This window comes from Mobula hypostoma, chromosome 14 (genome assembly GCF_963921235.1).
Source record: "Mobula hypostoma chromosome 14, sMobHyp1.1, whole genome shotgun sequence".
Taxonomy (NCBI): domain Eukaryota; kingdom Metazoa; phylum Chordata; class Chondrichthyes; order Myliobatiformes; family Myliobatidae; genus Mobula; species Mobula hypostoma.
In genome coordinates, this window is record NC_086110.1 from 20,329,350 (window position 1) to 20,346,155 (window position 16,806).

The window sequence follows — 16,806 nt, forward strand, 5'->3', positions numbered from 1 at the left end:
GGCAGACTCCTCCTCCCCTCCTTAACTCGCACTGGTATTCCAACCCCAATCTTTTAATCGCATGGTGACATTCTCTATTGCCCTCAACCTCCATGTTTGCTAGCATTTACGATTGTTGCCATTGTGGGTGAAAGTGCATCCTTAAAATATTTCATCCCTTGGAACAGAATCAGAGCAACAGAGCACAGCTCGCCGCCTTAGGACAGGAATGATGAACCAGGAGCAGTGAGTCACACTTTCTACCAGTAAAGAAGGCACTTAAAAGTAAAAGTAGAAATGTAATTTAATCCTTTAATGTAAACGCTAGAGAAGTTAAGCAACTGAAGAGGGTGCAGAGAGTGCAGGTGTCCTTCTGTCCTTTAGTGGAAGCATCTAATCGACTTCTACTTCTTCACTTTCTGGTCATACGTTCCAGCACCCTGGTAATTTGCAACGTAACCTGTATTTTCTGCTATGTACTCCCTGCCACTGATCCCTTTGCCTTTTCCGCTTTCGTCAAAGCGTTCCTTGTGGGAACCCGTGTACTTAGAGGTGTCTGTCAATCTTTCAATGCCACCTCCTTTAGTTGCAACCTAGAAGGAGAAACGACATTGAAAAGGTTAGATTTTTTTTTAAATATCTGTCGTTTTCACCATAAATTTGCATTGAGGTCACTGGGCAAATGGGTGAGATTACATTTTTATGTCCAAAACAGATAAAGAGGGACTACAAACTGCTGCATTCATACAAGTTCCACAAGAGACTATGATTACATTTGAGGAAAGGTTTGAAGATAATGGAAGTATTAGGACCTTGTGCTTCGCCAGGGTTATTAAAATGGGAATATATGATGCAGGAGCCTCAGAAGGTTAAAGCAACTTATGGTCAAGGGGACGTTTTGGCCAATCAGCCAAATGTTCTCGTCATTGAATACTGCCAATGAGTAAGGAGGGATTCAAACACCACCTGCTATTGACAGTACTAGGATGAGCCTTCAGTGTCCAGCGTCCGGATCAATATTGTGAGGAGAGATTGAGAGACTGAATGGAATATTCCATCCACTAGTCTTTCAGGAAGTATAATATGTGATATGGAAAAAGTATGTTTGGAATATGTTGCAAATGAAACAGTAGGAGTCAAACAGTGAGGTACTGTACTTAATGAAATTGGCCGGAGGTAACTAGGAGTGATATCAGTAAGTTTTTATTCCCGTGCCAAGCCTAGTCAGTGTTTGAAAGAAAGAAACAATATTATGCGGCAATGAGCGAGTTTAGGGTTTTGAATGAATAAGTTAAAATGATCCAGGACATTTTCAAACTCTCACCTCTCCGGGTGGAAGTTCCCACTTGCTTCAAAAAGACAACAATTCTACCAGTGCCTAAGAAGAATAATGTGAGCTGCCTAAATGACTATTGACTGGTAGCACTCACATCGACAGTGATGAAATGCTTTGAGAGGTTGCTCATGACTAGACTGAACTCCTGCCTCAGCAAGGACCTGCACCCATTGCAATTTGCCTATTGCCACAATAGGTCAAAGGCAGATTCGATCTCAATGGCTCTTCACACAGTCTTAGACCACCTGGACAATACAAACACCTATGTCAGGATGCTGTTCATCGACTATAGCTCAGCATTAAACACCATCTTTCCCACAATCCTGAATGAGAAGTTACATAACCTGGGCCTCTGTACCTCCCTCTGGAATTGGTCCTTGACTTCCTAACCGGAAGACCACAATCTGTACGGATTGGTGATAACATCTCCTCCTCGCTGACAATCAACACTGGTGCACCTCAGGGGTGTGTGCTTAGCCCACTGCTCTACTCTCTATATACACGTGACTGTGTGGCTAGGCATAGTTCAAATACCATCCATAAATTTGCTGATGATACAACCATTGTTGGTAGAATCTCAGATGGAGACGAGAGGGTGTACAGGAGCGAGATATGCCAACCAGTGGAGTGGGGTTGCAGCAGCAACCTTGTACTCAATGTCAGTAAGATGAAAGAGCTGACTGTGGACTTCAGGAAGGGTAAGACGAAGGAACACATACCAATTCTCACAGCGAGAACAGAAGTGGTGAGAGTGAGCAGCTTCAACTTCCTGGGTGTCAAGGTCTCTGAGCATCTAACCTGGTCCTGACATATCAATGCAGTTATAAAGAAGGCGAGGCAGCGACTATACTTTATTAGGAGTTTGAAGAGATTTAGTATGTCAACAAATACACTCAAAAACTTCTACAGTTGTACCGTGGAGAGCATTCTGACAGGCTGCATCACTGTCTGGTATGGGGGTGGGGGTGAGGAGCGACTACTGGACAGGACTGAAAGAAACTGGAGAGTTGTAAATTTAGACGGCTCCATCTTGGGTACTAGCCTACAAAGTACCCAGGACATCTTCAAGGAGTGATGTCTCAGAAAGGCAGCATCCATTATTAAGGATCCCAGCACCCAGGGCATGCCCTTTTCTCACTGTTACCATCAGGTAGGAGATACAGAAACCTGAAGGCACACACTCAGCAATTCAGGAACAGCTTCGTCCCCTCTGCCATCTGATTCCTAAATGGACATTGAATGCACAAACACTACCTTACTTTTTGAATACGTATTATTTCTGTTGTTTGCATGATTTTTAATCTATTCAATATGCATATACTTTATACTTTATTGTCACCAAACGATTGATACTAGAACGTACAATCATCACTGTGATATTTGATTCTGCGCTTCCCGCTCCCTGGATTACAAATACTAAATATTAAAAATAATAAAATTAGTAAAAATTAGCAAATTAGTACTGTAATTGATTTGCTTATTTATTTATCATTATTTTTTCTTCTTCTTCTATATTATGTATTGCATTGAACTGCTGCTGCTAAGTTAACAAATTACACAGCACATGCCGGTGAGAATAAACCGGATTCTCATTCTGATTCGTCCCCATCCAATGTATTAAAGCAGAACAAAGATCATGAAGCAGAAGGTTATTTTTCCAGAGTGCTAAATAAGAAGGAAGAATTCTCCCTGTCCAGCAGGGGAACACATTCCCAACTTTTTTATGTCTTTACCCTGCCTGGGTGGAGGTTGCTTAAGGACCACGGGCTCAATTACTGTCAAGGGGTGAGGAAGAAACTAGTAAAATCAGTCAGCCTTCAGTTTGCCTGATGTACTATTTGTGGATAAACTACTGGCGTCCCAAGTCGGTGAAGGACCATGAAAGGTTAATACACTGCAATTTGTGACTTTGCAAATGTACCGATGGGCCTACATTTTGGCAAGGGACTCTCTGTTGAAGCTATGCTTTGGACCGTTACCTATTACATATGGCATCCTGAAGAATACTGAGCATGTATTCAAATCAAAACGTACAACTGCAGCAGATTCAGGGACGGACAATGGTTCACTGATAGGGGGGATTGTTGGGTCACACACTTACATTCTATCAAATTCTCTTATTCAAGAGAGGGGTAGAGATAGCCCAGGAAATTATAGACCAGTGAGTTTTACTTCAGTGGTTGGTAAGTTGATGGAGAAGATCCTGAGAGGCAGGATTTATAAACATTTGGAGAGGTATGATATGATTAGGAATAGTCAGCACAGCTTTAAAAAGGGCAGGTCGTGCCTTACGAACCTGATTGAATTTTTTGAGGAAGTGACTAAACACATTGATGAAGGAAGAGCAGTAGATGTAGTGTATATGGATTTCAGCAAGGCATTTGATATGGTACCCCATGCAAGGCTTACTGAGAAAGTAAAGAGGCATAGGATCTAAGGGGACATTGCTTTGTGTATCCACAACTGGCTTGCCCACAGAAGGCGAAGAGTGGTTGTAGATGGGTCAAATCCTGCATGGAGGTTGGTGACCAGTGGTGTGCCTCAGGGATCTGTTCTGGGACCCCTTCTCTTTGTGATTTTTATAAATGACCTGGATGAGGAAGTGGAGGGGTGGGGTTAGTAAATTTGCTGATGACACAAAGGTTGGGGGTGTTGTGGATAGTGTGGAGGGCTGTCAGAAGTTGCAGCGGGACATTGATAGGATGCAAACCTGGGCTGAGAAGTGGCAGAATGGAGTTCAACCCAGATAAGTGTGAAGTGTTTCATTTTGGTATGTCAAATATGATGGCAGTATTAATGGTAAGACTCTTGGTAGTGTGGTGTATATCAGAGGGATCTTGGGGTCTGAGTCCGTAGGACACTCAAAGCTGCTGCGCAGGTTGACTGTGTGGTTAAGAAGGCATACGGTGTATTGTCCTTCATCAATCGTAGAATTGAATTTAGAAGCTGAGAGGTAATGTTGCAGCTATATAGGACACTGGTCAGACCCCACTTGGAGTACTGTGTTCAGTTCTGGACACCTCACTACAGGAAGGATGTGGAAGCCATGGAAAGGGTGCAGAGGAGATTTACAAGGATGTTGCCTGGATTGGGGAGCATGCCTTATGAAAGGGTTGAGTGAAGTCGGCCTTTTGTCCTTGGAGCGACGGAGGATGAGAGGTGACCTGATAGAGGTGTATAAGATGATGAGAGGCATTGATCGTGTGGATAGTCAGAGGCTTTTTCCCAGGGCTGAAATGGTTGCCACAAGAGGGCACAGTTTTAAGGTGCTGAGGAGTAGGTACAGAGGAGATGTCAGGGGTAAATTTTTTACTCAGAGAGTGGTGAGTGCATGGAATGGGCTGCCGGCAACAGTGGTAGAGGCGGATACGATAGGGTCTTTTAAGAGAGTTTTGGATAGGTACATGGAGCTTAGAAAAATAGAGGGCTATGGGTAAGCCTAGTAATTTCTAAGGTAGGGACATGTTTGGCATAACTTTGTGGGCCGAAGGGCCTGTATTGTGCTGTAGGTTTTCTATGTTTCTGTGTTTCTAACACGTATAGTTGTTAATGTTGATTCTCTTCAAGGATAATGCTGCAAGTAGCAGGGGATTCATTCTGTCCAATATATCTGTATTTGATTCTCCAAATAGTGAGCTGGCTAAGAGACTGAGTGAGTGGTGGGTGGAAATGGCTGGAAGACGCAGAGAATCCCTAAGCTCATGCCAATCATTAGCCTTTCTTCTAAGATTTGACTTTCCACTTGTATTTTTTTCTCTCTCTGACTTACAAGTCTGCAAATCTGCTGTTCGGCACCCAAGAGAATCTTTCCAAAGCTTCGTTACGGTGCACATTTATTTGGCTGCTTCCAGAAATATGCTTTTGTCCATCTTGGTGCCGAAGATGGTTTGTCCTGTATGAAACATTTCATGGTCACGCACACAATGGCAAGAGCACAGTCCAGGGGATTCAGGGGCACAGGAATATGGACGGACACATGGAGGTGGAAAGAAATGCTGTAACCTATTTTCTGGAGGATATATTACAGGTACTCGTGAGCAAGCATTCCAGTGGGTAGACTCGATCTTCAAGCAACCACCTACCACATGACTTGCTTTGTGAAACCACAGAACTGTAGCCTGGTGGAATCATGCAGTTACCGGAGTAACTAGCACTTGTTTGTGGGATATGATACACTATGGTCATGTGGCAGCTGAGTTTCTCTGGCATGGGAAATATTGTTGTTCCCGAGTGGGATATCATTTAGGTGGATCTCCACATTTCCACCCCCAGGCCCACACCTTTGAACACTGCTGATTCCTTCAACACGTACACACAGCCAATAAAATCACTTGGTTTGGGAAGAGCCACCAGCATTGTAAAAGTGGTGTAGATGGCCGGTTTCCATGGGAAATGGCCAACATTCTTGGCCTGACTAATCAATGCATCTGGCATCTTGTGTGTTACAGCCGTTGACTTCTTACAATGAGATTTTACAGATAATTCCTAACCTTTCCATGGATAGAAAATGCAACAGAGAAAAAAATCACTGAACTGAAATATCCTTGTACTCAAATTAGATTCAGAATCTGGATCTTGGAGGGGGGGCTGGTGTGCTGGTTTTAGATCCCATCTGATGTGTTGTTGCAGAGCCCACTGTCAGCTTGGACAGTGTTCTCAAGAATTCAAGGTGATTTCATTTAAAATTTATTCATTGAATGCCTGTTCTGATGTTCATCCACAACATCTTATGTTCTGTTGGCTGAAACACCCAAGATTACCATTGAATCTTTGACCAATTGCACCCAAAGTGTTGGAGGAACTCAGCAGGTCAGACAGCATCCACAGAAGGGAATAATGAACTGACGTTTCGGACTGAGACCCCCTCATCAGTTCATGAGTCCTGATGAAGATCTCAGCCTGAAATGTCGATACTTCATCTCTTTCAATAGATGCTGCCTGATCTGCTGAGTCCTTCCACATTTTTGTGTGTTACTCCGGATTTCCAGCATCTGTAGAATCTCTTGTGTTTTTTTGACTAATTGCAATTGCTGGCAAGTACTCCCAAGTGATTTGAGCTTTAAGAATTCCCTCAAAGTGAAGTCAAAGGATGGCAACAAATACACTCAAAAAATCTTGGAGCATTTCATCGCATATTGTACTGGGCAGACTTTTCAAGAAGGAGTACATAACATATTTTGAGTAACTACTGTTCAATGCTCTGCCTCCATTGAGGGTGGGTGAGCACATCAGTCGTACAGAAGCTCAACACTGTAGGAACTTCCCTACAGCTCAAAGAGCAGTACACTGATGCAGTGGGTAGAGCTGCAGCCTTCCAACGCCAGAGACCCCGGTTCAATCCTAGTCTTGGGGAATTTGTTTACACTCCAGGTGCTCTGCTTTCCTCCCACACCCCAAAGAAGATTAAGTGGCCATCACTAATTGCCCCTAGTGATCGGGAAAGAGTGAATGAATCCAAGCAATGCAGGGATAATAGGATCGATTAGGATTGGAATAAATGGGTAGTTTATGATTGAAGCTCACCTGATGGGCTGAAAGGCCTGTAACCAAGCTCTGAACCACTTTGTAACATGCTTGATTGTAGTGTGTCCTGGGTGTAAGCTGGCTAAATTACCAATTTGCTTTGAGGGACTTCATCTGCCCACCATGTAAAGCCTGCCATAGCATAGTTTGATGGTTTGACCTGAATGGAAAATAATGGCCCCAGAAGTCTCTTTACAGAGGGATTGATTTAAGCATTTCATAAAAAATAAGTTCCAAGTCTCATTTCAAGCTCTCTGCTGGAGAGTGCTCTCCAGTTGAACATTTCATCCATTAGAAATTAAGATCGCGGAATTGGGTTGCCCAGTATTTTGCTGCAAACACACACATCGTTGTTTTGAATTGACACCATATGAAAATGTGTCTGTGACAGATATAAGTTTCTGTGAGCACATACAGATGTACAAATGTGTGTGATGTGATCTATATTATCTCTGTGTTCTGAGTATACATACAGTAGATAATATGCTCAGGAAGTCGATGACATGGCTGTATATCTTCTGAGAATCTGACAGAAATGAACCAAAGTCTGCTTCATTCATATTGGTTCCAGTCAGAAGAAGAGAATGAGTTCAGGAATTTTAAGTGTTCAATATCTCAATATAAAAGCCAGAAACTCGAGGGAAGTTAATGGAATCTTATGGAGACATTTGAAACTGCATGATTCAACTTCAGATCTGAGTTTGTAATTAGGTTGGGTCAAGACACTTACTGTTACTCCGAGGTTAGCTGGGTCTTTTCCAGCTATTAAACCATAAATTGACTGAAGTGCATCTTCTTGACTTTGTCCTTTGAACCTCTTTGGAGCGAGTTCTCTCAGAGCCGCATTAAGCTCTTCAAAGTTGATCACCCGAGCTGATTTGGCCCTGGAATTAAAACATAATTGTAGATTAACTTTCTCTTATTGTTTCCGGATTGGACTGGCATTAAAAGTTGTAAATACAAAGCAGGAGATGTTTTAAATACTGAGCAAGTCAAACAGCGTTTATGGAGAAAAAAAACTGAAATATGATTATTGCTCAAAAATCTATAATGTTAAATCTGTTTCTCTTTCATTTGATGCAACCTGATATATTGAATGTAACCAGTAGTTCTAGACTCATTTTTCTAACATCTACAATATAATTATTGTTCAGCAATAACAACTGGACAAAACAGCAAGGCTAATATTTATTGGAAATCCCTGTTGGCCATTCAGAAGTCAGCTTGTTGAAATGTTGCAGTTCTTCAGGTGATGAGATTCCAGCTGTGCTGTTGGATAGAGAGAGACAAGATCCAGCTGCAAAAAAGAAAACGTTTCCAAAGCAGGTTGGTGTGCAATTTGCCAGGGAACCTGGAGTTTGAGATGTTCCCATGTGGCCATGGAGACCGAGGTAGCCTGTCTGGGAGGTGCAGTCAGAGTAGATTAGAGCAGTAACGACTGTACTTTCTATAGATGGACAGACTGTGTCCTCTATGAGACTGTTGTTATTCCCCTACGCGCCTTGTGGCAACCTTGCCCTTTTTTTAGCATTTAGATAGATAGATAGATTGATAGATAGACATACTTTATTGATCCCAAGGGAAATTGGGTTCCGTTACAATTGCACTGACCAAGAATAGAGTATAAATCTAGCAATATAAAACCATAAATAATTAAATAATAATATGTAAATTATGCCAGGAAATAAGTCCAGGACCAGCCTATTGGCTCAGGGTGTCTGACCCTCCAAGGGAGGAGTTGGAAAGTTTGATAGCCACAGACAGGAGTGACTTACTATGATGCTAGTGTTGCACCTCGGTGGAATGAGTCTCTGGCTGAATGTACTCCTGTGCCCACCCAGTACATTATGTAGTGGATGGGAGACATTGTCCAAGATGGCATGCAACTTGGACAGCATCCTCTTTTCAGACACCACCGTGAGAGAGTCCAGTTCCAACCCCACAACATCACTGGCCTTACGAATGAGTTTGTTGATTCTGTTGGTGTCTGCCACCCTCAGTCTGCTGCCCCAGCACACAACAGCAAACATGATAGCACTGGCCACCACAGACTCGTAGAACATCCTCAGCATCGTCCGGCAGATGTTAAAGGACCTCAGTCTCCTCAGGAAATAGAGACGGCTCTGACGCTTCTTGTAGACAGCCTCAGTGTTCTTTGACCATTTTGTCTGTTGTTTATGTGGCCGAGTTGCTAGCTTGACGCTCAACCCAGCACGGATGGAAAGCGTGCAAGGAGCCGGCCGGATTCGAACCGGGGACCACTCACCTCAAAACCTGGTGCTGATGCCACTACACCACCGGCCAGCACATGATCCTGTGGCAGAGGGAATAAATATTTAAGGTGCTGGATACAGAACTAATCCAGTGAGCTGCATAGTCCTGAATGTTGTTGAAATTCTTGAGTGTTGTTGGATTTGCATGAACCTTGCTAAATTCTGGTAGGTGATGGAAGGACCTTGGGGTATCGGAATGTGTTTTGTTTGTTGCGGGATACTTGGCTTCTGATGAACGGACTTCTTGAAGTGTCTCAGCTCAAAACACTGACTGTTTATTCCTCTCCACTGATGTGCCTGAACTGCTGAATTCCTCCAGCATTTTACGGTGCGTGTTGCTCTGGCTTTCTAGCAACTGCAAAATCTCTTGTGTTTATTAACTTTTTAGCCTGTTCTCACAGCTGTAGTATCTATGTGGCTGGTCAAATTCAGCCTCGAATCGATGATGACCTCCAGGATATTGATGGGAAATGGGTTGCTGAAGATAATGCCTTTCGATATCAAAGGTGGATGATTGGGCTCTGTATATGGAAGATATTCATTGCTAGGTGCTTCAGAAGCATAAGTGTCTCCTGCTACCTGTGCCTGACGTTTGTCTAGATCTTGCTGCGTATAGACAAGGATTGTTTTGTATGCTGAGGAGTCGTGAATGGAACCGAACATTGTGTGGTCAAATAAAGATTCAAAGATTCAAAAAAACTTTATTGTCGTTCTAACCGTACATCAGCTCTGCAGGGCAGAATGAGACAGCGTTTCCCAGGAGCAGTGCAATCATAACATAACAAACGCAAAACTAAATAATAAACATAACAGTAAATAGTAAAACACAACAGCCACATGTCAGTTAAAATCAAGTTATAATTGTCCAGTGCAAGTTAAAAGTGTCCAAGGCAGAGTCAGGTGGAGCAGCTATTTAGCAGTCTGACTGCCTGTGGGAGGAAGCTGTTTAGTAGCCTTTTTGTTTTAGTTTTGATGCTCCTGTAACGATTGCCTGATGGCAGAAGAACAAACAGTTCATGGAGAGGGTGTGAGAGGTCTTTAATGATGTACCGTGTCTTCTGGAGGCATCAACTCTGAAAGAGGTCTTGGACTGAAGGTAGGGAGACCCCAATAACCTTCTCTGCTCCCCTAACCACCCTCTGCAAGGCTTTTTTGTCGACAGCACTGCAGCTGGGGTACCAGGTTGTGATGCTAAAGGTCAGCACACTCTCAACCACGCCTCTGTAGAATGTAGTTAAGATGTTAGTGGGGAGTGATGCTTGTTTAAGCTTCCTCAGAAAGTGCAATCTCTGCTGGGCCCGTTTCACAATCCCAGTGGTGTTCCTGGACCAGGTGAGATTGTCCGAGATCTGCACCCCAAGGAACTTGATGTTTTCCACTCTCTCCACTGTGGGGCCACTGATGCTGACGGGTGTGTGCTCAGGCTGAGACTGTCTGAAATCAGCGATCATCTCCTTGGGTTTGGTGACATTAAGCATCAAGTTGTTATCACTGCACCAGCTCTCTAGGTGTTTCACCTCCTCCCTGTACATTGTTTCATCATTTTTGCTGATGAGCCCCACCACTGTGGTATCATCAGCAAATTTAATGATCAGGTTCCCCTTGAGTCTGGCTGCACAGTCATGTGTTAGCAGTGTAAACAGCAATGGGCTAAGCACACAGCCTTGTGGGGATCCAGTGCTCAGCGTGATGGAGTCAGAGATGTTCCTGCCAACACGGACTGACTGTGGTCTCTCTGTCAAGAAATCCGGAATCCAGCGACACATGGCAGTGTTAAGGCCAAGCAGCGACAGTTTCTCCACTAGTCTCTGTGGGATGATGGTATTGAACGCTGAACTGAAATCAATATACAGGATTCTGGCATATGTGTCTTTGTTGTCCAAGTGAGAGAGAACTGTGTGCAGTGTGGTGGATATTGCATCCTCCGTAGAGCGATTTGGACGATAAGCAAACTGTAGAGGATCCAGGGATGAGGGGAGGCTGGCTGTGATATGAGGCTTGACAAGCCGTTCAAAAATAGACCTCTAGACTTTATGATGCAAGGAATGCCTTCAAGGAAGCTGTTGAAGATGGTTGGGCTGAGGATACTCTCCTGCAGAGATATCCTGGCACATCACAATTTTTCTCAAGCTGCCCTGGTAATTTTTTTGCCAATGCCTTAAATATTGAACCATCTGCTAATGGAAATAGCTTCCCCATATTTACCTTACCTAAACCAGATGAAACCTTGTACACCTTTAACAAAAGTCCTCTCCACTGAGTGTAGAACCACCAATTTCTTCAGTCAAATCTTGAGGCCAAAGGTCCCTCCTCCCTAGAACCATTCCAGTAAATCTCCGCTGTATTTTCTCCAGAATCTCCATCTGTGTGGTTATCAGAATTGGATGCATGATTATAGTTGTGACCTAACTGGTGTTCTGTATTGTTCAACATTGCTTTGTATTGCTCTATGAATTCTGAATCACAGATGTTTACCACTCTCAAGGATAGGCGGCCATCTACACCCAGGTCCTTTGGTACCTGTATATCCCTTTGAAACCTGGCTGGATTTATCCCTACAGTCTATCATTTCTCCCCAGACACAGCACTAAAATAAATGATGTTGCATAGTACAGGTGTATATGCAGACAAGTAAACACACTACAGCGCACATTACAGGGAGTTTTTCTGATATTTCATAGTCTGCATCTTCGCTTACTGTCCCTATAGTTCAAACGCTGAATACTCTATGAGACCGAACGTCCAAATCGCTAAAGCGTTTCTATAGTCCACAAGGCACAATCAGATGATAAATGAAGCATGAAGGTTGGCAACATCCAAGACAAGGTGACTGACAGTTTGCTCTCTCAACCCTATGTTGTCATCATTGACCTCGATGCTCGGTTGATTGCTTTGCTGGAGTGGGTGGATTAAAATGATGGATAGGTTAAACTTTGAGAAGTGAAATAATTTTATTATTTACTGTCCTCACGTATTCTGTTCTGTTGGTGGCCTTCAATTGCTCAGGACTTTATGATTGTCTCAGGGCTCCTGGGAGTTGTAGACTACTGCGACTACAATATTTAGTCCAATCTGATGGGAATGGAATTGTAAGTGCTATCCTCGAGGATAAACTGGATGATAGAGAATTATGTAATAACATTTAATTAGTATTTATTACTGTCACATGTACCGAGGTACAGTGAAAATCTTGTTTGGCATACCATCCATACATATCATTTCATTACAGCAGTGCACTGAGCGAGTATAAGGAAAACAATAGCAGACTAATCATCACATTGCTCGGTCCAAGATTTGCATTGTCAAATTGGCTTGTTGTACTTTCTATTGTGAGGAAAATTTCAGCAAATTTATGCAATAAAATGAGTACAAGCAGTTTTATTGAGCTTCACCCAGAGCATGCCCATTTCTCACTGTTACCATCAGGTAGGAGGTACAGAAGCCTGAAGGCACACACTCAGCGATTCAGGAACAGCTTCTTCCCCTCTGCCATCCGATTCCTAAATGGACATTGAACCCGTGAATACTACCTCACTTTTTTTTAATATACAGTATTTCAGTTCTTGCACTTTTTAAAAAAATCTATTCAATATATGTAATTGATTTACTTGTTTATTTATTATTTTTATTTTTTTTTCTCTCTCTCTCTGCTATATTATGTATTGCATTGAACTGCTGCTGCTAAGTGAACAAATTTCGTGTCACATGCCAGTGAGAATAAACCTGATTCTGATTCTGACTCTGGAAGTGGCTGCTACCTACTTTACTTTGGAAAATAGAATAATCACATCGGTTGAGGTGACTGTTTTACCATCGATTATGTTGCAGTCTTTGCACAGTTTGCACCAGTTTTTCCCATTCATTTCATTCCCAGTTGACTTAGTATCCCCATGCATTGCAAATTTTTTGAAAGACTCATGCAGAGCTTGCGTATTTGTTGATGTTCCTGCCATTCTTCAGTTTCTGTGGTTTATTCAGTTGTCCTGTGTAAAATAAAAAGAGGGATTTGAAAGGAAATTATCTAAAACTATTGGAAAAGAAATTGTATTCTACAACTGAAGAGATGGAAATATTTCCAATCTTTACACTGAAGTTGCTTTACTGAGTAGAGAGTGCTGATGAATGGGAAATACTGTCCCTCCACCAAAACGGCTGATTAAAGGTTAGCAAAGTTTAAAAGGCATTTAAACAGACACATGATCAGGTATTCCTTGAAGGGTAAGACGTGACATTAGAATGGCATTTAAAACTAGTGAATAGATGTATGTTAATTGGAGGGATATAGGTCATATATGCCCACCATTGAGAACATCTACCATAAACGCTGCCTGGGCAGGGTGAAAAGCATTATCAGGGATGCATCTCACCCTAACCGTGGACTTTTTACTCTCCTCCCATCCGGTAGGCGCTACAGGAGCCTCCGCTCCCACACCAGCAGGCACAGGAAGAGCTTCTTCCCTGAGGCTGTGACACTGCTGAACCTCACATCACAGCGCTAAGCAGTATTGCATCCGTATTGTACTGTCTCAGTACTTTTATATTTGTGTGCTGTAGCACTTTTTTATTCGCAATTATTTTGTAAATAACACTATTCTTTGCATTTCTGATCAGATGCTAAATGCATTTCATTGGCTTTGTATCTGTACTCGGCACAATGGCAGTAAAGTTGAATCTAATCTAATATACAAATGAATGTGCTGTTTAAATGAGCGTCATGGTTGGCACAGATATTGTGGGCAAATGGCCTGTTTCTGTACTGTAGTGTTCAGTATTTCGTGTTCTGTGCTAACTGGTCAGACCTGTTCGAATGAGCAAGTACATCAGCGAGGAGCCTTCCTACATTCCTTTGCTATTCAGCAGTGTTTGAAGAATTCTCAGACTCAGCCAAGCCAAAAAAGAACTACAGTATAACTTAATTCTTTAATTTTAAAACCGATAAACTTGAACTATATTTTATACCCCTGAAATGGCTCACCTAATATCCTAAAGCGTCTACAGAAGGATCATTCCTCTTGTTTGAATTTTTAAGGGCAGCATTGACCTTCCTTGCTTCTGCAGCCATGGCAACATCAAAGCTGTGCAATAAAGTGAACAATGCCCATTATTATCATCTGAATCCTGAGATCTGATTGGTGGAAGGATTTTTTTATAAATATTATGATTTGATTTTTGCCAAATAATTTTCCAGATTGTATAATATTTAATAATGATAATGGTGATAAAGTCAAAGGTCACCCATTAACCTTCAATTGGCCCAGTATTGCTAGTAATCTCTTCAATGTTCAACCTCCTTACTTCACTGCCCAGAGAGGTTATTGTAAATCAGATTGAGGGCTTATGCACTTATTTGGTTTCTGAAAAAAAGATGCACCCTGTTTTCTTAGTAGAGAGTGCAGAAAGGAAGCTAATGAGCTCCAAACCCATCCAGATAATAAAGAAATCAACTTCATTGTCATAGAGTCATCTCTCTGTCTCACCACCCACAGCTCCAATCTGCTAATTAAATTTGCTGACAACACGACACTGATTGGCCTAATCTCAAACAACAACAAGGCAGCCTACAGAGAGGTAGTTATCACTCTGACACAGTGATATCAAGAAAACAATCTCTCCCTCAATGTCGCAAAAACAAACGAGCTGGTTATGAACTAAAGGAGGAATGGAGACAGGCTAACCCCCTATTGACATCAACGGATCTGGGGTTCAGAGGGTGAACAGCTTTACGTTCCTCAGCATAAACGTCACCGAGGATCTCACGTGGTTTGTACATAACGGCTGTGTTTTGAAAAAGGCACCACAGCAGCTCTTTCATCTCAGACGGTTGAAGAAGTTTGGTATGTGCCCCCACATCCTAAGAACTTTCTACAGGGGCATAATTGAGAGCATCCTGACCGGCTGCATCACTGCCTGGTATGGGAACTGTACTTCCCTCAATCGCAGGACTCTGCAGAGAGTGGTGCTGACAGCCCAGCGCATCTGTAGATGTGAACTTCCCACTATTCAGGACATTTACAAAGACAGGTGTGTAAAAAGGGCCCAAAGGATCACTGGGGACCCAAGTCACCCCAGTGACAAACTGCTCCAGCTGCTACCATTCGGGAAACGGTACTGCAGTATAAACGCCAGGACCAACAGGCTCCGGGACAGCTTCTTCCACCAGGCCATCAGACTGATTAATTCATGCTGACACAATTGTATTTCTATGCTATATTGACTATCCTTATTTTCACTCCTCATGTATTTGAAGGAAGTTAGTAATAAAGTCAATTCAATTCAGTAAACCATTTGTAAGATGACCACTTTTTCCATCTGCACTAATCTTCATTTGCTGTACTGTAGGTCCAAGTCTCTCTGTGCCCTGCCCTGTCCAGGTCCCTCTGAAACAGGATTATTGCAATCAGATACACTGCTTCCTGTGACAGTGTGTTCCTGATATCAATCATTACTATATATATCAAAAACTTTCTCCTCAGATCCCCTTTAACATGCCTTCCTCTCACCTTAAACCTATGCCTTCTTGTTTTTGATGCCCTGTCGATGGGAAAAAGATTCTGAATATCTACCCTATCTATGCCTCATAATTTTATATCCTCCAGATACATACACTCAAGATTATTCAGGACTTGATCCTGCATACAAAAAAAGCACTGAAATGGAGTAAATCAATTACATTTAGGAAAAATTGCTTCACGTGTGATTAATCTATCAATAGTGTAATCATTTTTCAGTCAGCTTGTATTGAAATTCAAAGGTTCAAAGGTCAAGTTTAATGTCAGAGAAATGTATAAAATGCACATCCTGAAATGCTTTTTCTTTGCAATTGGTCATGATAATAGCTATGACAGCCTGCAACATTTTAGTCGAATTGCCAGAAAGGAATCAAAAAAGATAAATTTTTTACTCCCATATTTTATAATGGCACAGACAGAGAACATTCATCCCTCTGACTTTCTATTGGCCGATAGAGCAAACCCTTTCCTCCACTGATCTCCTCCTCTAACCTATCCTCCCCACTTTCCCGTCCGTTCCCCACAGATTTCAACATTGTAGGTGTGATTTACGGGGCCGCTTAACCTCCCAATGAGCCGTCGTTGGGATGTGGGAGAGAGCACGGGAGATGATGCAGACAACGGACCACAGCGGAGGTCAGGACTGATTGTAGATCACTGGGACAGTGAAGCAACAGTACTGCAAGCCACTCATGCTCGCATTGAGAAAAATCCAAAACCTGAGCTTATCTAAAGAATCATCTCTTTCTGTCTCCAGTCCTGCCGAAGGGTCTCGGCCTGAAACGTTGACTGTACTTTTCTCCATAGGTGTTGCCTGGCCTGCTGGATTCCTCCAGCACTTTGTGTGTGTTGGTCAGAATCAGAATCAGTTTTATTATCACTGGCATATGTCGTGAAATTTGTTCAATTAGCGGCAGCAGTTCAATGCAATACATGATAATATGGAAAGAAAAAAATAAGTAAATCAATTACACTAAGCATGTATTGTATATTAAGTACTTAGATTAAAAATAGTGCAAATCAGAAATAATATATATTTTTTAAAAGTGAGCTGGTGTTCATGGGTTCAATGTCCATTTAGGAGTCGGATGACAGAGGGGAAGAATCTGCTCCTGAATCGCTGAGTGTGTGCCTTCAGGCTTCTGTACCTCCTCCCTGACGGTAGTAATGAGAAGAGGGCATGTCC

General features: G+C 42.5%; 1 protein-coding gene across 2 annotated transcripts; it reads right to left on the bottom strand.

Annotated features, from left to right (window-relative positions):
• Window positions 1-383: 383 nt before the first annotated feature.
• LOC134356461 (tubulin polymerization-promoting protein family member 3-like) lies at window positions 384-14,173 on the bottom strand. Of its 2 annotated transcripts, XM_063067416.1 has the most exons (4): window positions 14,153-14,173; window positions 12,874-13,025; window positions 7,569-7,722; window positions 384-572 (listed from the first exon to the last, which is right to left on the bottom strand). In XM_063067416.1, the coding sequence occupies exons 1-4, from the start codon at window positions 14,171-14,173 to the stop codon at window positions 384-386; spliced, it is 516 nt and encodes a 171-aa protein (XP_062923486.1). The 2 variants fall into 2 exon arrangements, with proteins under 2 accessions (XP_062923486.1, XP_062923485.1); XM_063067415.1 differs by lacking the exon at window positions 14,153-14,173 and having other exon boundaries at window positions 12,874-13,064.
• Between the last annotated feature and the right edge of the window lie 2,633 nt (window positions 14,174-16,806).

What these genes read in the sequence shown, in the direction of transcription:
- LOC134356461 (XM_063067415.1), bottom strand. Translation starts at nt 13,064, where the DNA reads ATGGCAGGAACATCAACAAATACGCAAGCTCTGCATGAGTCTTTCAAA. An exon ending in ATTCTATTTTCCAAAGTAAA is followed by an intron (nt 7,723 to 12,873) that starts GTAGGTAGCAGC and finishes TTTTAATTCCAG; the next exon opens with GGCCAAATCAGCTCGGGTGA. An exon ending in CAGCTAACCTCGGAGTAACA is followed by an intron (nt 573 to 7,568) that starts GTAAGTGTCTTG and finishes TTCTCCTTCTAG; the next exon opens with GTTGCAACTAAAGGAGGTGG.